The 26,038-nt window shown below is 37.6% G+C and overlaps 1 protein-coding gene across 1 annotated transcript; it reads left to right on the top strand.

The window, feature by feature from the left end:
* Nucleotides 1-376: 376 nt before the first annotated feature.
* G2E3 (G2/M-phase specific E3 ubiquitin protein ligase) lies at nucleotides 377-24,155 on the top strand. The gene is made up of 16 exons (XM_044436973.1): nucleotides 377-428; nucleotides 6,500-6,552; nucleotides 7,892-7,989; nucleotides 9,820-9,921; nucleotides 11,057-11,181; nucleotides 11,842-12,004; nucleotides 13,257-13,363; nucleotides 13,511-13,627; nucleotides 15,259-15,386; nucleotides 15,472-15,604; nucleotides 17,374-17,505; nucleotides 18,371-18,681; nucleotides 19,445-19,626; nucleotides 19,858-20,030; nucleotides 20,666-20,865; nucleotides 21,088-24,155. Exons 2-16 carry the CDS (start codon nucleotides 6,519-6,521, stop codon nucleotides 21,324-21,326), a joined length of 2,244 nt encoding a protein of 747 aa, XP_044292908.1. The 5' UTR covers nucleotides 377-428; nucleotides 6,500-6,518; the 3' UTR covers nucleotides 21,327-24,155.
* Nucleotides 24,156-26,038: the final 1,883 nt, after the last annotated feature.

Consider the following 26,038-nt stretch of genomic DNA (forward strand, 5'->3'; position numbering starts at 1 on the left):
TACGTGCACACAGGATTGCCCGATTGAAGGGAAGAGGCGACTCCCTCTCCAATTCGGCTCCATAAATTGTTTGTTCTTTGCTAACAAGCGCAAAAGCAATCACGGGAATCTGGAGTAAGACGCGGACTGGAAGCACATTCGAGCACCTGACTGCATAGGTGCTCAACACGGTCCGCCCGCCAGCGCAGCGGCTCGAGACAGAAGCAAGCAAATCTCGAAACTCCGCATCCGCATAACCCCTCCGCAATCCGGGGACTCTGTTAAGGCAACGGCAGTCGAGCGTCCAATAAATGGATCGAGGCAAACCGGGAACGGGGCGAGGAGGCGGAGCTCCCTCGCGCCTCCTTTTGTGACGTGAGCGGATGTTGGGGTTTGAATGCTCCGGCGGTTATTTTGGAGTGGACGTGGGCGCTCTACGGAGCGAGTCGGTGAGTGGGGTCCTGGCTCTACCGGGGGGCCATGAGAGCCGTCGCTCGAGCCGCGAGGGGCGGCGGCAGGCCGAGGCAGGCGGCGCGCAGAAGGCGGCGAGGGCGCGCGGGCGCGACGCCAACGCTTCTCGGGGCGCGCGGAGTCCTGCAGGGTCCCCTAGCGCCGAACCGTCGCCCTTTTTCCTTCAGTGCAACTCACCTTCTTAACCTGGCGCCGCTCGTATGCCTTTGCACGGCAGCTCCTACCATCTCTTGCTGGAGAGACACCAGCTTGGGGAAAGGCGGAGTTCTATTAAGGCTGCAACCCTAGATGCACGCCTCCGTTGGAGTAAACCCTTTTGAACTCGACGGGACTTGCTGCCCGGTAACCAAACGACAGGATAAGGCGTATAATCGTTGAGGTGGCTCAGGAGGACGTTGAGGCAGGCTGGTAGGCTTAAATGGATACAAATTCCCCCAGTCTGTTATAACAAAGGCAATAAAGATAGTCGAAGGACTGATCCTGTGGCGTTTACTCTAAAGGAAGTCACTGTGCACAGTGGAATTTACGCCCCAGCAAATATTGTTAAGCTTGCGGGCTTAAGCTAGAAGTCTGTGCATCCTTATTTGGCAGCAAGCCCTTCAGGACTCGCTTTCTGCGTGTGGTGTAATAGGGTATCGGACTAGGGGGACCCTGATTCAGATTTCGCTTTGACCATCAGGATGCTCTGCAGGTGATTTTAGGGCTCTCATTGACCCACAGCCTAATTTACTTCGCAGGTAAATGATAAAATTGAGAGCAAGAGGACTGTGTATGCCACCTTGGTGGAAGAGGCAGAATATAAATGTAATAAATTTTAAAAGGGCATGTGCAGGATTTCATCAGTGTAAACGGATACAGTGCCTCTGATCCTGGGAGTAACATAATAGCCATCAAGACTGATAGTCAGCTATATTCTTGCCCCTTGTTCAGGCCCCTTTAAAACTATCCAAACTGGTGTCCATCACTGGACCTTGTGGACATGAATTATACTATTGTTAATACTATTTATTTCATTCATATACCACCCCCCCCAGCCAGAAAGGCTTCTCAGTGGATAACAAAGTTAAAAATACAGGTAGTTCTCCAGTTACAAACCTCCAAGTTATAACAACCCATACTTACAAATGAACTGCCTTACAGCCTATTAATTTAAAATTTGAATTAAAGGCCTATGGGCAGAAATTGTCATCACCACAGAGAGGGAAGAAGTGAAAGGGGAGCCAGGGAGGAAACATCACCATAAAGAGAAAGGAAGCAAGAGGAGAGAGGGAGTTGTCTAAAGCAGGCCTTCCTGCCCTGCCCATTCAGAGAGGAAAATCTCTTTGGCATTTAGTTGCTGCAAAGAGGAGGCACTGATGAGTTTGGATGGGGGTGGGGCTAGAGATACTCATGGCTTTTCCACTTTCATGGGGGTTCCAACCCCCTACCTCCTGCAAATGTGGAGAGCTGTCTATATGTAATCCAATTTACATACAAATTTGACTTGAAGATGAATTTCCGTTTTCTCAGGAATGGAACTCATTCATAACCTGTATAAGCAAAGATAAAAATAACAACACAATAAAAATAGTAACCAAAAAACAGCAATAATAACCCCAAGATGACTAGTCAAATTGGTACACAAATAAGCAGCATCCAATAAAACCCTATTAAAACTACAATTTTAACTATTAACTATTAAAATGCCTGGAGTTTTCACCTGGCACTGAAAGGAAAAAAGAGTGGGTACCAGGTGAACCTCTCTGGGGAGCTAATTCAGAAGGTGGGGTGTCACAACTGAGAAGATCCTTCTCCTGGTTGTCACTTCTCTGGAGGGAATCCTTGAGAAGGACCCCAGATGATCTTAAGGTCTGGATGGGTACATAAGGAAAAGATGTCCCTTCGGATACCCAGACTGCAAGCCATTTCAGGCTTTAAATGTTAGTACAAGCATTTTGAATTGTGCCTGGACTTTAACTGGCAGCCAGTGCAGCTGCAAGTGATGTGAATTGATGGGCCAGTCTCTGCTAACAGCTGTGCTCCCCTGTTTTGAATCAGTTGATCTTTCCAGACAGTTTTCAAAGGCAGCCCCACAAAGAGGGCATTACAGTATCCAAATGAGATGTTACTGGAGCATGGATAGGTTTGTTTGTCCAGATAGGGTTGTCGCTGGTAAAACTGATAGAAGGTGCTCCATGCCAACTTATCTGAGTTGATGGAAGGTGCTCTATCCCACTGAGTCTACTTGAGACTTGAGTGATGATTCTGCATTCAGGAGCATCACCAAACTATGCACCGTGTCCTTTAGGGGGAATGCAGCCCCATCCAGGACAGGTTGAATATCTCCCAGCTGGACAAATCCACCCACCAACAGCACCACCTTAACTAATTCCATAGTTGAACTATGAACCAAGAAACCCAAAACTGAGGAAAATGCCCCTGGAACATCTCTCCATTTGGAGAAAATGGAGAGCACATAACAGTAACATAAAAAGTGCTAAGCGGGTATCAAAATATTCCACAACTGGGCAATCATCACCACTGAAGAGACTCTAATTCCCAGTTACTCAAGGAAGAAGGGTAACAATAAAGGTAACACTAAGTAAACAGACAAGGTAATAACAGCCCAGGAAGGAAGGAGATCTGGGAAAAGCACTCCTTTGCCTTCTTACCTCCTCCTCCAGCACAAGGAATGGTACCATTTTGTCTTTTTTCTTCTTTTCCCAATCAGTGCAGTTTTTTGTTTTGTTTTTTGAATTGTTTACTGAGCAAATGAGGTCTTTAACTCATTTCTAACTCTTATATGCTTGTTTCATGGGATGGCATTATTCCTCATGGCCAAGCAAATTGCTGGTCACTATTACTGTAGTAACTGATTTTCATTTTGACAGCAGTTGTAAAAGGGCTTAGCCTCTTGCCTTAATCTAGTACCACACATGTGCACACGCAGTTGCTCCCCTGTTTCTTTAACCCACATCAAAATATTTGGTTGAAATATGTTCCTACCAAGATTTAAGTTAGGGTTTGGGGTTCTGAACTAAATTGGTTTCTGTGCCAGAGTAGTGAGTCAAAAGCACACATATTAGGAAATGAGTTCCATTGATCTCAGTAGGACTTAATTTTGAATAAACATGTTTAGGATGGGGTTGAAAGACTTTAAGGTGTTCCTCAATTCAGGAATTTAAGATCTTTTCAGACTTGGAAAGCATAATACACTCAGTCTGATTGTTGTCTCTGGGAGCTGCCATTCATCTTGGTGAGCATTTCCGCTGAAAACTGAATATGATTTGCTAAACAAATAGCCCAGTGGTGTCCTTTTAAATGGTAGCATTAGGCTGTCACAGACCACAATGTGAACCTCAGCCCCTTTCATATTTAAATTCAAGGCACATACCGCAAACTGAAATGGCATCTGTGAAAGCCCCTGAAGGGCAGTCAGTCTTTGTTGCTACTTAATAGAAGGGAAAACATGTATTTGAAATTCTGCCTGGTTCCCTTGTTTTGTATGCTTGGAACATTCTATTGAAATCTGTCTGTTTTGAAAACTTTTTGTTTATGGCAGTGCAGGCTTGATGTTGAAATCAGACTTCGCTCACTGTCTGAGTTACTTAAATTGAAAGGTGACCCAAAAAGTTTTGCCTTATTTTGTACAGATTTTCCAAAAGTGTGTTTTAAAAATGAACTGTTTTATTTTCATAGTTTTCAGAAGTTATGGCTGATTTCAGATGGCATATTGCTTTATCACATTTCAAAGCCTATTTACTACTGTAAAAATAAAAGATAGAAGTATGTTAAGAATGCTTTCTTTACTGATTAAAATAGGTAAATGTGCTGGTCGAATCCAAAATCTAGTAGTACTCATTTTTCAGAATTATTTTAATTACTTTCTAAAATAAAGTAGTAATATTTTCCACCAGTTAATTGTCAACATCAGTAGTTTTCTGCAGAAAAATAATAATCTGCTTAAAGTTATTTGGGCTGTATGAATGGTGCCCATTAGCAAATTGATTCTAGGCATTCTATAATTTCCACTTATAAAATTAGTCAAGAAATGAGGTTTTTGTTTTAACTTCAAAATGGTAATTATCTTTAAAGATATTTTGGCTGACTGTACATTTATTGTTTTTTTTAAACCAAATTGAAACCAAATTTCCATTATGCTAGAAAGAGGGAAAAAAATTTAAAAATTCAATAATTATGCAAATTTGAGTTGATTTATCATATAGAATTAGTCATCTGATTCAGATACCATCATAATTGATCTGTAGTCTGAATATCCCATAACTGTTCGCATACTTAGACTTACCTTAGATGGAGAGAAACTGATGAACAATCTCAAACAAGGTGGAGGACACGGGAGCTCTCTTATTTCTACTATTGCCTCACCTCAGGCAAAACATCTTTAAGTTTTGTAAGTACTTTAAAAAGTCTCATTTTAACTATTGTGCTGCAGCAAAGTTTAATCAGACGTTACTGACTGATAAACCAAAATCTTATCCTTCTATATATGGTCAGATAGGGAATCATCTTTTTCTATGTCAAACCTGAATTGATAAAAATATTATTACGTTCTCACAGTTACTCAGTTCCCAAGTTCACAAAATTGTAAACTAAATACAATAATGAGTTTTTTTTTTCTTTTGGCCTGAGGTTTGTACTGTCTCTGAAATGCCTAAATCATTTTTTTCCCTTGGAAATACTGTCCTGAATCTAGAGTTCCCATGAGTGAAGCTCTATTCATAAGATGCTTATATATTAGAAGAAGTGAGGGGAGGGGTAACTTCTGCTGATTCTTCCTTCCCTCAGTACCCATTAAAATGCTGCTCTGGAAGGAGAATTAGTGAAATTTTCCTTCCCTAGTGGAGCCTCAACTAGATTTTCGTTCTTCCCATAAGTTGAATAATCCCTTTCATATGCAGAAGGAATATTGTTGAACCATGCCACTTTTCTGTTTCCTCCAAAGCAGCAAGAAGATATTCAGTTCGTAACCTTGATTCCATAAATGTTCACTGGAACTTGATGTTTGTGCCATTTATGCTATATTCTTGGACCACTAGAAATGAGCTCCACACCCAATGAAAGACTCAGGATATTAGTTCACATTCATTATATACACCCTTCCACTTTGCCAGACCAACATTGGGCCAATCTAATATTTGAGGTAAAATAAGCTAGAGGCTTAGAACTAAATTGTATTGGAACTGAAGACACATTACTGTACATGTTCCTTAATTCACTTGGCTACTTTCCAGTTCTGTGAGCCATAAATAAGACACCTGCAACTTGGATTTGACATGTGGCCTTAATTGCTAAGTCATAGCACTGGAGATTCCAACTTTCCACCTGATATTGGGGACTGAGTAGTGAACTCTCTGGGAAGATATTTATACAAAGGAATACTTTGCATAAACTTACTGGTCTATGAAATTCCTTTTTAGACTGCTTTGATGACAATGGTATTGCCCCAAAGCAACAGCCTTTGTGACCTAATGGCTCCAAAGCAATAGCCTCTGTGACCTATTATTGCATCTGACTGCTTACATGTTCAGTTGACATAAAATACTTAAGTCCCCTCTCATCCCCTCCCCACCCCTCCTTCCCCTTTTCTTTATCTTTTTTTCTTTTTTTACCCATCTGGATGAAGACTGAGAGCAGGACACTCAGCTAATTTGCAGAGAATAGCTAACAACCGGGACAGGAAACTTATTTTCTTCCAGATAATTTTGTATCACCAAAGATATAATGTATTTGCTTTTCTGAATTACAAGTATATTCTATAACATTTTACATAAAGTTTATGATAATTTTCATTTTATATTCATTTTATTTTATTTCTTTATATTAGTAAGTGGTATATGTTAAAGATAATGGGAGATTTCAATAAACTACTAATTAGAAACAAACTTGAGGCTAGATTTGACATGATAATGGAAGTGTTATGGATAGTTAATACAGTATTTCTCTATCTTCTCTACTTTTAATTTGAAAGAAAGAAAAATAAATAGTTATTAGACTAAAGATTTATATTAAACTTGTGCTGCAGCTGATTTTTTCTCTCCATATTGCACAGTTGGAAGAAGAACTCTAGGATGAGTGAAAATATTGACTGCCATCTGAACATGTGTAAGTACTATTCATAATATGCCTTTGATGCTTTAATTGAAAATGGAACAATTAAGCTAAATCCAATCATAGATTTGCATAAAAGTGCTTTTTATGCAGTTTGCTTATTAAAAATTCCTGTTAACAGTGTCATTAGAGAGTGCCCTGCTCATGATCAATAATCGCAAGGCTACTAATGATACCCTGGTACCACTGCACATTATAGGAGTGCCAACACAACCAAAGCTTGTTTAATTAAGTGATTATATTTCAGTTAACAAAAAAAGAAGTGTCATCTAGTAATGCATTATGGCAACTATTCCCTCTGGTGCCCTCTGAATGTTTTGGACTGCAGCACACATCAACCTCAGGTAGCATGGTCAGAAATGCTTGGAATTCTAGTCCAAAACATCTGGAGGACACCTGGTAAGGGAGCACTGCATGTGGTATCATGTGTGTCTTCTGACTGTTGACTTGATCACATTTGCTTGGTTATTTCCTTGAATGTTAAGTCTGTATGTGCTTTTCATAAAGCAGTCCATCAACCCTGTTTCTCCTCAAGCCTACATATATAGACTGATCATATTGGCACAAATGGATTATGGAGAGGGGTTGGTCATGCAACTTCTATTTTGAAAGAATCAGTTTTGATACAGTAAAGTAGAAGTGCACAGTACCTAGGATACATGTGGTACACTTGGCCCCACACCTTTTTCCTGTTATCCCACCACTACTGAATTTCAGCAGCCTGAATGCAAAAAGACCTTTCTTTTTCAAGAAAACAAGTTAGTTTGCTGTTGAAATTCACTAGTATGGAAGCAAAAAAGGCCAATTTCACCTTTTTAAGGGGGAAAATTAAGACCTTTATTTGGTTGTTGCCTTGTAGGGATGTAGCTCCCAAGAGGATTGAGGGGGGAATTGGCTTCCACAAGTTGCACAACCCTGTAGACAAGAAACTGGGTCTTGGTTTTAAATGAATACATTCAGATGTTTACTTTATTCTGCTACTAAGACTCAATGCAATCTTAAACTGGTTTTTCTGGACATGCATTAGTAGTTTTAATTAGTAGTTGTAGCATTTTTGTTATTTGGAAACTGTCCTTTATTGAGTTCTATTAAACTGTTAGAATAAAGTATGTTTTTATGTTAAAAATAACTTTTAATATCAGAATTTGGCAATAGTGTGCAGAATATGGTATTTCATACATAGAATGATTAATCCTCTGTATTAATGATAATCTTCTGTTTATCTTGGTCTTATGTACATTCTCCCTTAAATATATTTTACAGTTTTATTAGCATTAGAACAATAGTAGTGCCATAGTACTTAAGTGTGTGTGTGTGTTGTTTTTAATTTTAGCCTGCGAATTTTGTCAACGGGCTGATGAATGTCCTGAAAAATATGGGGAAAAGAGGACTTATGAGGACTACAATCTCACTGTTCATTATTACTGTGTAGTAAGTATTTCCTGTTTAACCTGAAAAGTGCTGGATGACTATCAGATAGCTTGCTAATTTGAGGAAAGCTTAGGAACAACATAAACTGGAAAATAATTCCCACTGTAAGCTTGTAAAATACTATATTCTGTAACTGTTCCAGGAATCCAAATTATCTGGAATAACAATGTGATGCCAGAGAAACATTCCTTTCAATTAAGAATGGAATGTGATTTCTGTCATGATAAGATGCAGTCAGCATTTTAATATACCACAGTTTAGCAGGGGAAAACTCATTACCAGAATCTCTTCATTAGAATCAGTTTTGAATATAGCACTAAAACATAGTGCTACACTAAATACATAAGTAAGTAAGTAAAGCAATCAGAGGAAACTCAGGATTGCGTGCTTCCCCCTCCTTCAGAACCATCACATTTCCTTAGTTAAACAGAAGATTATTTTTGCATCTGACCTGGGAAAGAATGCTGGTGATATATGGCTTTTCAAGCAGATTAATATGAAATTGTAGCTTATGATCCTGGTTTATTAACATAATTAGGAAATTCAATAATTAGAATACTCCAACAAAATTCTGGATTAAAATATAGAATATTGAAGTTAAGTACAACTCAACTCAGTCTTTTGGTACAAGATTTTTTTTTCTTAAGGCTTTCCACATGGGAAATGAAAGTGCCAGACTACTAGTAATTGACAGTTGGCTCATTACTCTTTTTCTGCTAAGAAAGAATTCCAAACAATAAGTGCCAGTTTCTGCAGTTTTGTCACCATGGAATCGATGCCTATATTAAATATATAATGACATCAATCTTGAAAAATCACAAAAATGATAAAACAGGAAGGTGATCAGATATAGTAGTAAGGAGGAAATTCTCAAACTGTAAATACAGAAGGTGTGTTTTGAGAAACGATACTCATGAAACGGAATGGAATCTAAGAAAACTTATGTCACAAGCATGCCTGTAATATGTCATGGAATTCCAGAATGCTTATATATGTATTCTACTATAGCTATTTATTTCAACAAGAGGTGATGCTGTTTAGACAGAAGTTGATATACGAATAAGAATTATCATTAGAAAAGTAACTTAACAGAATATCAATAAAGTAAAAGTAAACTAAATGTGTTTAATAGTGCCCCCCCCCCACACACACACACACACACTAGTGTGTAATAATGTGAGCCGTCCTTTTGGATCAGCTCTGTCCAACATGTTGCCTGGTGAGTTTGAAGACTAATGATTGTTTTGAATTCACTGAGAAGACTTGACTTCAGGTTATGTTGAATGTATGATGTATTTGAATCTACACATGTTTTGCATTTATAGTTGTTGTGCTGATACGTTTATAGTAATGACACAAAAGCCAAATCTTGTCTGAAGGTGATTTCTGAAAAAAGAGAACTCTGTGAATGCCAGAAAACTCTTGTAAATATGCCATCCCATTGTATGAGGAATTTAAACAGATAACTCAGTTTTGCATACATACTAGTAACATACTTTGAAAGAACCTCTGGACCAGGGCATAAGCCAAGACTTGCAGTCCCATGGAAGTGAGCCCTGCTGAACTCAGTGGGAGTTGCTTCTGAGGAATATGCAATGGAACAATCTGCAGATGTCACAACTTTAAAAAGAGTAGCTATTTTGTAGTCATGTTTATTGTTTCATTTCTCTCCATCCCAGAAAATGTAGAATAAGTCAAGTTTACTTTACCTTACTATCCGAAGTGCTAAGCCTCCACTGTATAAGTGATGGGTCCCATTGGCACTTGGGCAGTACTGGATATTGCCCATATATTGTGTTGGTTGTCAGTAAGCCATTTGTTTCATCATAGTTAATGTCAAGTGGGATTTGGCAGAGAGGTGAAGACGAAGAAGGTTTTTATGGGTTTTTACCTGAAGACATCCAAAAGGAAATTAATCGAGCTGCAAGACTGGTAAGAATATACCTTTTATGTTGAGTCTTTTTGAAAGACTTGTTTGGTCAGAGGCATATGCCACCAAGTAGACTGTACATTATGCTGAGAAAGGTGATAGTTCAGCTTGTTTGCAAATTATTTAATAAGGCTGCATGTTGCTTTAATGTCATAGGCAAGTTTTGAGTAAAATTGTTTTGGGTTAAAGAATGTATGCATAGTTAAAAGTAACTTTAACAATTTGGGCAGAATTGTGAAAAAAACTATGTTAGATTAAAAAAAACCAAATGTAGCAAACTAAGCTGCAACTTTTTTATTTTTGGCTTGAATTAAAATCTAAACCACAGTTCTCAATTGATCTATGAGACTAGCTGGGTAAACATAACTGTGCTAACAATCGATCAGTTAAATTAATCAGAGTTTTAACCTTGGTTCCAGAAATGTCCAAAATATGTTTGTTATTTTTGTAAGAGGACATTGCTCCACAAAAAATAGAAGAAAAGATTTTTTAGCAGGAATCAAAAGTAAGATACTTTGGTATTTTAAGACTGAATCTTTAATAATTCCAGTTATATATAATGGTTTGTTAAATAAAAAATAGGAAACCAGTGTTTCATATGATCAAAGTAAATAGGATTTTGTATAAAATAATGGAGGTAACAGACTATTCTGATGAGTGGGTGTGCAGTGTTTTTATTTGATATTAACCAAGTTAGTAAAATGAGACAGAAATCAGGCAATCTTTTATTTCCTATCTACAGTGCTGACCTATCTATAGAAAATTCTGAAAATTGAAGAAATTTAAAGGATTTGTGTGATTTTTTTCCCCGTATGAAGAATTAAGTACTGAAGAAATATTTCTGAAACCACTGATGTTTCAAATTTCCTATAGTACAAAGTATCCAAGTACTTTTACAATAAATGAGAAGGTCTAATAATGTAATAATGAATGGCTAGTAGTAATGAATAACTTTGTAGTGCAGCTCAGTAAGCATTCTTCTTAACTTATTTTATATCCATTTTTTAAATTTACTTCTATACTACAGTTCTCTTTTTTAAATCTTGAAGAGAACATAGAGCCTAAAATAAGCATTTAAAATAGATGAACGGATTATTGGTCTGCTTTAGTTTAGTATATTCAATCGCTTCTTTCTAGAAATGCGCTATCTGTAAGAGAAAAGGTGCTTCAGTTGGTTGTGTGGCGTCAAGATGCAAACGAAGCTACCACTTTCCTTGTGGGATGGAGAGGGGATGCATTTTCCAATTCATGGGAAATTTTCCGTAAGTCGGTATTCTTATTCTTTCAGGAAAAAGTCTTGTAATTTTAAAATACCCAAGTTCCTTTTGGTGCATCCAAGAATTCCACATTAAATTTCCCCAACATGAAAGTAATTTTTCCTTGCTGCTGTACCTTTTGAAAGATATTCTCACCTTCCTTTAGTCAGTATTATCTAATTAGACTGATTTCACCTGTATTTCATACTTTTGTCATGTTTTACCCACTAAAGCTTTTTGATTGAAGAGGAAGGGCCCCGTATAATTGTCACATCAGTCTCAGGCTTTCCTTCCTGTTTGGGCTCAGTTGTTTATTTTTGTTTGTTTTTAAGGGAACCATTTCTCTTTCTGTGTCTTTCTCTCTCTACGTAAGTTATATATACCCACTTGCTTTAGGTGGCCACTTTTGATGAAGTGGATTTTAGCCACAAGTGCTTTTGTCACTAGCAGTATCTTGTTTCAAAGTCCAGTAAGTCTATTTTACTAGTTTGAGAGGCTGCAGTTTTTAAAACTTAACTAATAATTTTGAAATTTATCATTCAGGTTATTTTTGTAGTTACCTGAGATGTGTTTATATGCAGTTTTGACTCTCTCTCTCTCTCTCTCTCTCTCTCTCTCTCTCTCTATATATATATATATATATATATATATATATATATATTTAAGGTCATTTTGTTGGAAACACCGACCTATCCAAAAACGCCCCGCTAACTCAAAAGGATCATCACAATGTACAATATGTTTGGAGTTGGTTGAACATGCACCATCATACAACATTTTGACAAGCCCATGCTGTAAAAATGCTTGGTTTCATAGAGACTGTTTGCAGGTACGTCTGGAATGCCACAATTGTAGTACTCCGTTTTAATACTAAAAAGCAGCACAGCGTAAAATAGACAGTGGTTCGTTTGATGTAAATGAAATGTGCAGCAAAATGTTGAGTTGTAAAATGCTGTCGTTCGGGGTTTGTGCCAGTCAGACATGCTTTCTTCTAAAAGGAATTTTTGAAATCCTGAAGGGGGAGGTACTTCTGAAAACTTTAGAATTCCCATGGCTGCTGGAGTATCTTCTCATGCATGGCTGGTATCACTCAGTCTACACAGAGATCCACATGTGGAGAATGTTTCTGCTATTAATATATAGGATATTGAAACAGATCAGGTAAAACACGAATTGAAGTAGTAACACATAGCTGTAGAAAGCAAAGAATTACAGCAGAAGATAAATTAAAAGTTGGGTGGAGTAAAGATCTTTTACCAGCAGTCTAAAACAGTCAAAAAAGATGCACAGTAGTCCTGTAGAAATGCAACAAACTTGGAATATTACACTTTTTTTCCTAATATTGTAACTTCTTCATTTTCTCCCTTTTACTTCTTTTCTTATGGTACAGCTTGGTTTTGTATTGTGCAATAAAAAGTAAACAACTTGGTAGTTAATACAGTAATTAGCACAGAAGAAAATTGTTCTGATAGAGAATCAGTGGTGTCATTATAGTGTAACATCAGCATGCAAGTCCCAAGAACTGTTGTGCAGTATCGTACCCCACTGAGATTAATCCAAGGTGTTGTTATTAGTTACTGAAATTTATAATACAAGTTTTGTCCATAGGGTAGAAGTAAAGGGAGAAGCAAGGATAAAAAGGGCATGGATATGAAAGGGCATGTACAATAACATATACTTTGGAAAATGAGTTCTCTGTTAGAAAACCAAATTAGAACTACCAAACCAATCTGGTATCATCAGCGTTTTCCACTGACTATTCAAAATCAGCATCCTAGATTGGTTTTCTAGATCTGCATTCTCGATATGAATAATGCTTCCAGTTTTATTCAATATGATATTACCTTGCTCTTTAGCCACAACTAATGGCAGTGTCAGCCTCTGCCAGTGTGTGGTGAGAATATATTGTTTTCCTGAAAAGCCTTACAAACTCAGAGTAAGCATTAAAGTGAAAGCTTAAAGCAGGCTACTTGCAAGCTTGATAACAAATCATGATCAGCATAGCTACTAATGTAGAGAGGTAACTAGTAGCCTGCCTGTCAATTTTTAAATTATCCTTCTTTTTCTCTTTTTCAATGTAGTGTCAAGCCCTGAGTGCAGGAGTGTTTTTTTTCCGATGCCCAGTATGTAATAATAAAGAGAAATTTCAGAATGAAATGTTGAGAATGGGCATCCATATTCCAGAAAAGTAAGTACTTCTCAAAATATAGTATATATTTTAAAAATGATATTGTAAGGTTTTGTGGTTAGTCACTCTGCTTACATAAGACTATTCTAACAGGAAAGGCTATGTTATAGAATTAAAATGTTCTAATAAAAGTTTGAATGTTTCCAGAGATGCCTCCTGGGAACTGGAAGAGAATGCATACCAAGACCTTCTTCAGTGTTACCAACATTGTGATGTCAAAAGATGCCTCTGCAAAAATGGAAGGGACTACAATGAGTCTGATAGGTATTAATACTTGCAGTTCTCAGAAACAAATATGTTGCCTTTACTTCTAGATTTTTCAAATATAGGCTAATACTGCTTCTGTCAACAATTAATTTAAAATCAAAGTACACTGAACACTGCAGCTGCCACATATAGGGCTATACTAAGAATATAAGAAATGGAGCTATAGAAAGAAATAAGTGACTTTTAGATGTAGTTGCCTGGTGAGCCTCCCTTTGATGCCACCGTGTTCAGACTGTGTTCCAGAATCCCAGGGTTCCATGAGAACCATCCAGGGGTTTACTCCTATGATTACTGTGAAATTGGAAGAGATTCATTCCTTTGTTTTATTTAAAAGAGAGCAGTCTGTGACTAGGTAAGTTCTTCCTTTTAATTCTAAACCTTTGCACATATACTTTTAAAAGCAGATTAATTCATGTTAAAGCCAAAGTGGTTTCATTCAAGTGGACTCTTATTCCTTGTAATCTATCACACAAGCTTAATACAGGAATGAATTGGTGCAGAACCAGAAATGTGCTTACAACTGTCATCAGTAACACCAAATGTTGATTTTCATTGTAGCAAAAGAGCACATCCATGTCATTAAAATGAACTATAATTTTTACATTATTTGTTAGATACTATATTAAAATGTATATGTGTTTAGTAAATTTAGTATTTAGTTACTAAGTAATAAAAAGGTTCTGTTTAGCTTGTATGACATGTATTTATTGCAACATTAATTGCAACATTTTGTTCAAATAAAATCTATTAGCTGAAATATATGTATCAATGGGTTCTGCACTGATTTTTCATATTGAGAAGGGTTCCTCAGGTTTGAAGACCACTACCTTAGTGTATCACCCCAGTTGCAAAGATGGGTGGCATATTAAGTGCTTTGTATGCCTGCATCCAACAGGGGAAAGGAATGAAGCGAGTAAAGCTAGCCCAGTCAAGGTGTACTGAAAGAGCATTCTTCCAGCCAGGGAAAGCCCAAAGACAGAGCCAAAGCCTAGATCAAAGCACCAACTGGAAGTACTCCAGTCAGTGCTTTGATTAGGGATTGGATGACATTGGAGCATTCTGTTCTCCTGCCCAAGATAAACACACAAGCATATATCCATACATTCAGGTTAGCATTAGATCCATTTTTTATCCTCCTGCCTTTGAGATTTGGTGGGTAAATAGGTGAAAAGAGCTCTGTAATGCCTTAAAGTGTTATGTGTGTAAATGTTGGTGAGAGCCAGGTGGGGGTAAAAGAGAGGGATGAGTGAGTGAGGTGATTGGTTGGGGACTGAGAGTATGTGCGTGGAGCTTGGATGCATCTGAGGATAGAAGGCAGAAAGCTCTCTGTCTGTCAGCAGTTCACAGGCAGTCTGTTGTGGTCAGTCAGCAGCCTGCAGAATCCAAGGAGGCAGCCTTCTCATTAGAATCCCATATAGTGCTTGGAAAGGGACATAAGAAAAGGGAATGAAGTAGAATATTTGTGCTCTGTTACATTTTGCATATTATAGAAAGCCTGGTCAAAAGTATTAAATATAACATGTCTCCCATTTTATCAAATAACACAAATGTGTTGTAGCAGATGTGATAGTTGTATAGCTACATAGCTAAATTGCACTAACCATATTAAAGCCTTTTTTTCCTTTTAGCAAATGGGAAATAAAGCGCTGTCAGTACTGTGGTTCAAGTGGAACTCATTTGGCATGTTCATCACTAACAAGCTGGGAGCAAAACTGGGAATGCATAGAATGTAGAAGCATCCTTGCCAAATCAAATGGTATGAAACTGCTGTTCATAATACTCACATTCACTGAAATTTGTTAAAGATTAACAGTGCAGATTATATGGATTTTATTTTACAGGGAGCTGTCAGAAATGGCGAAAGCGTTCGTTGAGTGTGACAGAAAAGACAGATATTGGAGACAGTTTGTTGGAAGATCCGTCACCCAAATGTGCCAGACAGTCTCCTAGATCCCACCTTGGCTTCCTTGTCAGGTATGGTATTTTTTTTCTTGGTCTTACAGCTACATGGGAACACAGTGACCCTTTGGATCCATGGCTACAATTAGGTTAAAAATTTTGGATTGTTTGTCCTTCAGAACCTGGGAGTTCTGCGTTTGAATGCATATCAAATAATCCAGGAGCCAGAGGCCTTTCTGGGTGGATTGAAAGTAGCATACAGGCAGGAGCAGCACAGGCACTTGTTTCAATGCAAGCTTAAAGACCTGTTTTATAAAAGAAATGAAATGTTACATGTGAACCAAGACATAGTCTAAATTTGTTCATCATAATTGGTCATGATTTGCTGGAATAAGCTGCAACAAGTATCAAACTCATGTGCTACCTTTCCTCTCCTCCTCCTCTGCAGCAGGGAAGAGAAGTAAACACTTTCATTCTTCTGCTTGCGCAGCTTGTTATGTTGTTCAGATTGACAAACTGGTTAATATGGTGTGGTGTAGTGGTTAAGAGCATGGGACTGGGACTCAGATGATCCGGGTTCTAGTCCCTGCTCAACCATGGAGCCAACTGTGTGACTTTGGGCCAGTCACAGACTCTCAGCCCAAGCTACCTCACAGGATTGATGTTGTGGGGATAAGATGGAGGAGGAGAATGATGTAAGCTGCCTTGAGCCCTTTGTAGGAAAAAGGCAGGATATAAATAGAAAAATAAATTAATTAATTAAACCAGGCTTCCCCAACCTGGTGCCCCCTGGGTTTTCTTTGTTTGTATACCATTCCATAGCCCATGGAGCTCTCTGGGCGATTTACAGGTAAAAACTTAAAACAATAAAAACTCTACAAAACAATAAAATGAACTAAAACCAAATACAATTCAGCATAAAACAGTTCACATAAAAACAATATTAAATTCAATCTATCCGTTAAAGCATCTGGTTAATGAAAAGGTCCTCAACTGGTGCCAGAAGGAAAACAATGACTGCGCTAGGCACAACTCCTTGAAAAGCATGTTCTAGAGATGGGTTGCAACTATAGAAAAGACCCTTCTCCTGACTGTCACCCCCCACCCCTTTTAGTTCTTTAGGACATGGTTCTCGGAGAACGACCTCCATAGAAGATCTTCCTTCAGATAGCCTGGCCCAAAGCCATTTTGGGCTTTATACCTTAGCATCAGCACTTTGGGCCCAGACTTCAATAGGCAGCCAGTGGAACTGAAAAATAAAAACTTTGAATAGCTAAACTGCAAATGTCCCACCTGCTTCAGAGCCTCCTTGAAGCAGGTCTTTGTGCCATCTAACAAGCTGCTCCCCAAGTCAGGAACTTCAGAAGCAGTTTACAGTTGTGGTGAAGGGGGACAAGAACTAGCCTTTGCACCATGCCTAAAGTGTCTTTGAACTGTATACTAATTAAAATGCTCTAATTAATTAAATAGCCTTTAACAAGAATATTTAAGGTCACTATGCAAATTCCATTAATTTCAATGGAGCTTAATTACATTCTAGTTCACATTTTTTAACACAACTTCTAGGTTCTCAGCAGATATTTTGCCTGTTTTAAAATCTAGGCATGATTTTTCATGCCTGAAGTACTCATTTGTAAAGAGCCATTGCTAACTATACATTTGTTGTGCATTCTGTGCTGTAGATAGAAACATTTGGAGGAGGATGTGTCTGACTTTAATGTTTGGAGAGCAAAATATTTATGCTTGCATGTTTGTTTATCCTCCTGCTATTACCAATTCAGAGAGGTACCTTAATTTTCATACATAAAAAGTATAATTGTTCTTGTGGGTTCCCCCCCTTTTAGGTCTCCAAAGATGATATGCCCTAACAATTTTACTCAGTGTTCGCAACTGGATCTTCCCTCTTCCAATAATAGATTAATATCCCCATCCCCCTTGATCAGTCCTTCAGTGAGGAATCTGTCACTAAGAAAAACGTAAGTTAATAAGCACTCAACCTATATATTTTATGATGGATGATTTCAGTTTAGAAGCAGAGGGGAACTAGGCATGTGCTAGTAAAATGTTTGGGTTAAGATAGCTGCTTTTTATACCCTCAATTTCCAGGACAGATTGTTACTCAGCACTGGGGACAGTTAGAAGTGGTGGTAACTAGGAAGCATTAAGTTCATAGAACTAGTTCTGTGACTTTTAGAATCCAAGCCAATCTCTCCAATCATGAATTAACATCTGGGACCAAGATGCAGAGCAAAATCCTGCCAATGGCAGGATAAAGAGCACAATCCTGCCAAGGATAAAGCAGTTTTCACCAATTCCCCCATGAGCCCTCCCCCTTTGTTCTAGAGGGATCTCCAGCCTTCTGGAGCCTGAGGACTGTGAAGGCAATTTGAGAAAGTGCCCCTCCCCTTTTGCTGGAGGGAATAACCAAGGACTGGAAATCCACTTTGATGGCTCCCACCAGCAGGAACAAACTCAGGATCAGCCACTATGATATCTCCATGGGCAACATGCTATTACATGTACCAGAAAGTTAAGACAGCTTTTTTTAAATCAGCAACCTTTCCTCTCATTCTAATCTCAAATGTCATTGCAGTGCAACAGAATCCTTGTACTTCCTCATGTAAGTTTAGTGAATTTTTAGCAATTATTAAGTAAGTCATTACTACAAAAATCTTTGGTTTTCAAGCCTTTTATTAATTATTATGTTTCCAATTCTGATTTATTCTAAAGTTTCAGTATCCATGCATTATTTGGCAGATTGTTATAACTTAGACTTGGGACTATTGCTATACATATCTAAACAGATGCTCACTAATAAGAAAAATATTTTAAATTATATAGGCAGCTTGGAGTACAGAAAAGAGAAGTCTCCAACATTCTGAGGGAATTACAATCACAAATTAATAGCAAACCTACAAGACTGAATATCAATAGGCAAAACATCTGGGATAGTGCCTTAAAGGGATTTCAAAAGCGGAGCTTCAATCCTGCCCATACTCTTGAAGTAAAGTATGTGAACTGCAGGAATAAAACTGAGATGGATATCTGTTATTCATCAAAAGAAGACTTTTTCCTGTTACTGATGCTTCACCTTCAGAACTCATCACTCTTTGAAGGCAGTTTATCAAAAAATTTATCTTTTGATTCTCAAGGTAAGCCTAAATGGCATATATTTGAAACATATGGGAGACCAGTCTTGTTTCTTTGAAGAGGGAGTTTGGGCAGCTCCCATGTGGTGTTCCATTTTATCCCTAAATTAATCCTATCAACTGCCCCACACTGGCACTGGTCTTTAAAGCAGTTGCTAGTTGTATATTCTCTAAGATAAGCTCATATGTCCACTGTTAGAAGTAAAGAGAATACTTCTATTTGCTAAATTGGATCCTGAGTGCTATATATTCTGGTCTGGCTACCAAGCAATCTTTTTTTAATTAAACAAAAAGAAGCAGCAGATGGAATAGCAACCAAACTTTTAAGAACAGCTCTTCATGATGATAGGGGTAACATTGGTACAGTTGGAAAACACATCCTACAGAAACTTCCAGTGCAGTCCTTTGGAATACCATAACTACATAATTAAGGGATTTAATGAAGGAATTTACTACAATGAGATGTGATACATGGCTTGAGAAAGGAATTAAATTCATGGAAGATAGTGCTTCAGTGGCTATTTATCACAATAGTTAAACAGACCTGCCATTTTCAGAGGTTGCATGCTTCTGAATCCTAGATGCTGAGGACAAATGAGGGAGAGGACTCTTGCCTTCATGCCCTATTAATCAGCTTCCAGCAGTATGAATCTGGTGACATTCAAAATGGAATAGTGACCTAGATGGTCATTTGGTCAGATCCATTGTGGCTCATCCTGCCTGCATCTATTAAACACAATAGTTACTTTTTTATTTGTACTTGCAGCTCTTAAAGATAATTTATACTATGAAGCTGGCAAAATGATTGCTGTTTCTCTGGTTCATGGAGGCCCATCTCCTAGTTTCTTCTCCAAAACCTTGTTTAACTGCCTTGTCTATGGCACAGAAAATGTAAAACCAACTGTAGAAGATGTGGCAGATGCAGATGTTTTGCAAACAATAGAAAAGGTAAAGTGCTGTACATTTTTGTAGAGATGGGTCTTGGGTAAGCTGTAGTTTCTAAGATCTTACGGTTAAGACAAAATAGACTGTTGACATTTTTCTCATCGAAAATGATACATACCAATCTATTTGTCATGTAAACATGATCAGCCATAAAATCCAAAACAAGTAGGAGAGTACATCAAATTGACCATTTATTTGTCAGCAAATAAACTACTATTTTGTTCCCTTCTCTAGATAAAATCTGCAATGACCCTGAGCAGCTTAGAATCAGTAATAATTGATTCCTCTGACTATCTCATTACTGTTGGATGTTTGAAACCAATAACAGCTCTGTGTGATAAGGATATGTTGGTGAATGAAATAATAAATTACCATGTCATCAAAAGAACTATTTTACCTTTTGAAAGGTTTGTTCATTTTAAAACCTATTAAATATACCCTTTTTGTTTATAGACTGGAACAATTTCACCACCTCACATAGAAATTGCATGCACTTTCTATATGTATAATTTATGACACATTACACTTCTTTCTCCTCCAAGTATATTAATACTGAAGATATAAGCCTTAAATATAGTGATGCATGAAAGGAACAGTGTACCACTATCGATGTTTAGGGAGGATTTGAACCTGTGTTGAATAACTGAGTTGTTGGATGAGAACCTAAAATATAGTTTCACCTGTGACATTGCCAGCAATCCACAAGAAGCAGCCCAAGGAAGTGGACTCTGTCTTCAATTCATTGTCATGACCACTGTCCAGAAGATTTTTTAGGAAATTTGAGAAACTTTAATTCAAAGGATCCTGAGTCAGTACCAGCTCCTTCAGTGATATTCTGGCTAGCTCCTTCAGTGATATTCTGGCTAGCTCCTTGAGCTCATCCAAATGCAGGAATATGTCAGTATTCTTGCTTTTAGTGAATAAAAGAAGTACTTATGATTTGACACATTAATTTGGTATATCAATGAGGAAAGTCCATTTTATTTACTATGAAAGAAATAACCTATAATGCTTTCTTGGTTTCTATACATCTTTTCCCCAGCTTTAGGCAAGGTTTGAAAACCCTTGGTGTTTTGGAAAAAATGCAGATGAATCCTGATGCATTTTCTAGCATATTATGTCAGAAGCCAGAGAAACTTTCAGCAAAGCTTCTTGGTGATCTGTTTACAGTCCACTGTTTACCAGGAGCAGACAAAGCTAGAAGAGTTGATTTCTGGATGGGTTACTTACAGGAGACGGGTGGTAAGTAACCTATTTGGAATATGTGAATGCTTTTTTTTTTTTTTGCATGTTTTTAGTTAACTTTACATTGAAAATAATTATTTACTTAGTAGTTTTTATTAGTATTATTTATTAGTAGTTTTTCTATCATTACTGTGACTCATCTTTACCCTCCTAAATAATGTGGAATCTCATGTAAAAGCTCTTTGCAGCTATCAAAACTCTTCATATTTCTTGGTCCAGGTGGTGAATCAGCTGTAACTCTGGAGGACATCTTAGTGTTTGCAACTGGCATCCGCAATATTCCACCTATTGGTTTTGATCCTGAGCCTTCAGTTAAGTTTCTACACATAAAATATCCCAACAGAAAGAGACACCTTAACTGCTTAGAGCTTCCAATATCAAATTCTTATGAGAAGTTTAAAACAATTCTGGATTTCACCATCAAAAGTACTCTAAGATTAGAATCAGAAGTACATTAATCACTACAATGGACATGGAAAATTAAATGATGACGCACATAAGAAGCTTGCCAGCTGCTGTGGGATAACACATGCATTCATCCTCATAGGCTTACAATTTGATTGTGGAAATTGCTTAATTTCAGTCTTTGCATTTTGAATTGTGTTTCAAAATGGTGAACAAACCTTTTAAAACAGCTTGGCATTATTTGTATTTTTTAAAAACACTTGGCCTTAATCTTATTCTTAGCCGTATGCTATAAAATATGCCAGCAAGTAATTAGTAAATTAAACAATTGTGATTCACATTTTCTGGCAAATAAGTCCAGGAATCCTTTCTAATTTGTTTGTAAGGGGCTAAATCCAAGCTATTGTTCTCAGAAGAAATAGCCGTACTAGCAGTTATGCTGCCTTTTCCTATTGCACAGGTGCTAGTAAGCCTAAGATCTGCCAGCAGACTTGAGTTGGATTCTTCCGCTGCACATAGTTGGGAACTTCATTTCCACTAGCACAACACCAAGTATCCAGGAAATTATATTTTTGCGTTAAGTTTTGACCTGTTGGCTTGCTGATAGGGTGCACTGAAATGACAGAAGTTAGCATTTTACATACTAAATACATTTCAAGTAAATATTCTAGCTCTTACTTGTGAACAAGGAGTAAGGAAACTAAATGCATTACCTCATTTTTGTCAATTATATTTTTAAAGGTGACAGAACTTTATGCTTGGTCTGATATCCCAGCTACTCCATAGTGATGGTGTGATATCCTGGCTATTCTATGGTTATGTTTCCGTTGCCTCCGTTCTGTAACCATTCCAGACCTTTTGCTTTTGAAATTCTAACGGTACTGAATAAGCTTTGGGAAAAAAGTACCATCGTACAAAAGAATGTGTAGCTCAGAGAAGATACAAGCAAAGTCAAATGTGCTAATTAAAACTGTGTCTTGGTTCCAGTCCAAATATGTGGCAATTGTAAATAAGTTTTAGAGGTCATATTCTGGTTTACCTGTTCTGAAAAAAATACTCTAGTTCAGCTTAAAGCTGGAAGTGGACAGAGATTAATTGGCACCATGTTTGCACCAACTTTGTATATTTTAGAAACTCAATGCTTTTAAATTTCCTTCATGTTGTATACATTGTAGAAATACCATATAGAATATTAAACTTTTTAAATTAGGTGATAGAATAATATGCCTGCTTTTACCATATCTCAGGTATTAGATACAATCCAAAGTTGCAGATTGGTTCTACTTGAGTAGGTGTAGAGGAAACTTTCTGTTCTCCTTTTGGCAATAGACCCTTGCTTCTCTTGAAAGTTCCTTTCCAGAGGTTGAAGTACCCTCTAGCAGAGTCTTTTGGGTGTTGTGCATCAGCAACCACAGAATATGACTGCACTCTACTGAACACAGTCATTTGCCTGCCATGTGTATGTATGGAGCGTGTCCATGCATTTCTGTCCTAAACTGTGAATATTTACAGGGCACAGAGTGATATGTGAGGAGTTGTGCCCACAAAAACTTAAGATAAAATCTTGGGCTAGTCTTTGTTGCATTTGGAGATGTAACTTTACCAAAAGATTTGAAGTTGTGAAGGGGAAAACATTCCCCCACAAGGGAAACAGCATTTGGAGGAAAACTGAAGTATATGCAATAGTCTAAAAACAAAAAAACAAACCTTAACTTGTCTTGCTGCTTTAAGAGCTTATGATTAATCATAACTCAGCATATTTATTGAAATCTACAAAGCAATCCTTTGCATGTTTACTCAGAAGTAAAACATAATCTGTTTAGTGCAACTTACTCCTAAGTAAGCACTCATAGACTGGGTTCACAGAACCACTCATGGGTAGGTTAAGCCATTATGTGAACTTGCTTCCCACAGGGTGGTTTATTTTGAGGTATGAAGGCATTTTGACAGTTCATGGCTTGATCTAGGGCTTCCTGGAGCTGTGGTGAGTTCTCATGACATCTGATCCCAGGTGACAGACCCTATTGTAAGTTTAGGGAAGCAGTGAGCAAGCTATTCAACAAGAATAGCAAAACCTCTTTTTGGGCTCGCCCAGGCCACCACCTGTGACACCAACTGCAGCAATGCACAGGTGGCACTTTGGAGAAACAGTTACTGGCTTGGTCTCCCCACTTCACTCACAACCCCTATTTGGTCACTGTCACAGCTGTTTTCCCCTTCACCATCTTTTCACCATCTCAGCCAATGAGAGCACCTTCAAACTGCCTAAACAGCACATTGGAGCAGCCATCAGTGGTTCACTGTCTTTTAAAATATATATCTTGTTAGGTGCTCTAAATGTGTACAAATGTTTTTGTGGAGGGGTGGTTTTGGTTTTCACCAGGAATAATGCTAGTGCACACTTACAAGTGAATGAAATTAAAAGTCTAGTCTGCTCAGTGTCATGGTAAGTATCTGTTGTCAAAGAGCAGTAACTACCAACCCTGACATTGACTAAGAAAGGCTGGTTATTTTAATACTTTTCTTATAATTTGACAGCTGTCAAATGCTGAGCTATGAAGTGAAAAACAAGGCCACAAAAAATCTTTGCTTGCAAAAGGAACATCATCTACTTTTGACAGTTTTCAGTGACCTCAACTTTTTCACCCTTTCCCTGAGTCTAGGTACTCAGGAAAAAAGTGCATTTCCCATTTTATAGAAGCATAGAGTGTTAACTGCTGTCTTAAGTAAAAGGCTCTTTTAAAACAGTTATTCACAGTAGTAAATGGGTTTTTCTGACACATAAATCAGCAGGTTTTATAACTTCATGAAAAAACAGCAAGAACAGGCTTCTAGTATCTCCAAGTTAGGTTAGAGGTGACCAGAAAGAAAGCAAGCAACAATTCTACAAGTAATTTTTAAAATGTATTTAAAGCATTTTTATTCACACTTTAACCAGAAAGCTCTTGCTGCAACCTGGTGGAATGCCTGCTGCACGGTGACAGCTGAAGGATAAGCCTGATAGAGCTAGAATGGCATTGTATTCCCCTCTAATTCAACATCTTCTGGTGTAGAAATGCACTTTGATTTTAGTATTGTGTATGTCTACAGTACATATACAGGAATTAAAATTCTCTGCTGCTGTACATGGTTGCATGTTGAAATCTTCATACTAGTTTAACTAAAACCGGCATTAAATAGCTTTTCATTAATTGTAAAAGAAAATGATAGAGGGTTTATTTTCTCCTATATTGCTTAATTTTCCATTGGAAATATTGAAATATCTGGAATGTGTGTGTGCATTGGTGTGTTTTCTATGCCTTTACATTTCTAGCTGTATTCTGCTTTGACACTGCTGCAAGTATTTTAAGTGCAACAGGACGCAATCATGTCCTGGTCCTCTACTGAAAGCTGGAGAGAGAGCTGGGGAACAGTTCTCACAGTAATGCAGTGCTCCTAAGTTCCTTACTGCACCTCCCCAAGCTCAGTATTGCTCAGTAGATAAAAGTTCTGTCTCCAACTGGAAGATGAGCAGTTCTGCCAATCACAAAATTTTCTGGCTACCAAACCAAAAATAGGAGAAAATACTTCAGGTTCCTTTAAACTTATGAAAATATTAACTTATACTCTAGGCTTTTCTTTGCAAGCCTCTCTTATTCTATGTTTTATCCAAATCGCGGAGACTGATGCTCACTGATGATCTGTAACTGCTAGAGTCTTGTATGGCTAGATTCTTTTTTACACAGCACTAACTATTGTGGAACAGTTAATCCCATATATCAGATAACCTTCCCATGTTTCATGGTAATTATAGGCTTCTTGAATTATTCCTTAGTTGCCTTTAAAGAAGAGTTATGACTGCTTTCATTTTTTGTCTTTTTATTTTTTGGAATTAGAGTACTAGACAACCTATTAAGATGCATTAGGCTACAATTCCCATAAACCCCACCCAATTATGGCCATTGATGAGGGATTGTGGCAGCTGTACTCAAAAAATCTGTGCTGTAACAATATTAGTTTCAGTGCAATTGATATTCTAATTGCAAATTTTCACTTTCAGAATATGTATACCAAAAATTATACAAGCTGATTTTTAAAAATCTTGGCATTCATATAATACTTTATTTTTTCCTGTGGTTGATATGGTACAGTGTGCTGTGAAAATAGCTTAACAATCCAAATACTTCCAAAAAAGATACTGAAAATACAGAGTTTTACAAATAGTTTGAGATGTCTTACAGTATGTAAACATAGATGGTGCCATAAGGTTTGTTAATTTTAACTGTGGTCTTTGTTTCTACTATCAAGTCAGCTTGGTGTGTTAAGAAAAATGCCTTCTACTTGAGCTGTCATGTCTTAAAATATTGAGTAGTTACACATTATAACAAAAACTTTGGCTGTGATACAAAGAGCTAATTTAGGCATGACAAAAAGCAAGTTTTACTCTTTTAATAGCAAATCCCCATGTCTTAACACAATCTGCTTTTGAAAATTTATTTGCTACATAGCAGCTGTCTGAGAAACACAAGGTCTTGGGCAAGGTTTTTCTGTGGCCTGGCCATGGTTTTCAGCTCATTCCTTGCTGGCACCAGTGGAAAACATTATAAATCATTACTGTCAAATTCTGCTCAACTGTGGGTAACCATATGCTATCTATTTGCTTTATTAAGGCAGCACAAAAAGCAGTGTTTGTTCCATAATCCTATGTCCGTGATCAGATAACTGAAAAGGGGATAAGAGTTGGTTGTTGAACATCTCCAAGTTTCCTGTTATAAAATAGAGTATT

Source organism: Varanus komodoensis, unplaced genomic scaffold (genome assembly GCF_004798865.1).
Source record: "Varanus komodoensis strain SLA01 unplaced genomic scaffold, ASM479886v1 scaffold3, whole genome shotgun sequence".
NCBI classification, from domain to species: domain Eukaryota; kingdom Metazoa; phylum Chordata; class Lepidosauria; order Squamata; family Varanidae; genus Varanus; species Varanus komodoensis.

What these genes read in the sequence shown, in the direction of transcription:
- G2E3 (XM_044436973.1), top strand. Translation starts at nt 6,519, where the DNA reads ATGAGTGAAAATATTGACTGCCATCTGAACATGT. An exon ending in TGACTGCCATCTGAACATGT is followed by an intron (nt 6,553 to 7,891) that starts GTAAGTACTATT and finishes TTTTAATTTTAG; the next exon opens with CCTGCGAATTTTGTCAACGG. An exon ending in CTGTTCATTATTACTGTGTA is followed by an intron (nt 7,990 to 9,819) that starts GTAAGTATTTCC and finishes GTTTCATCATAG; the next exon opens with TTAATGTCAAGTGGGATTTG.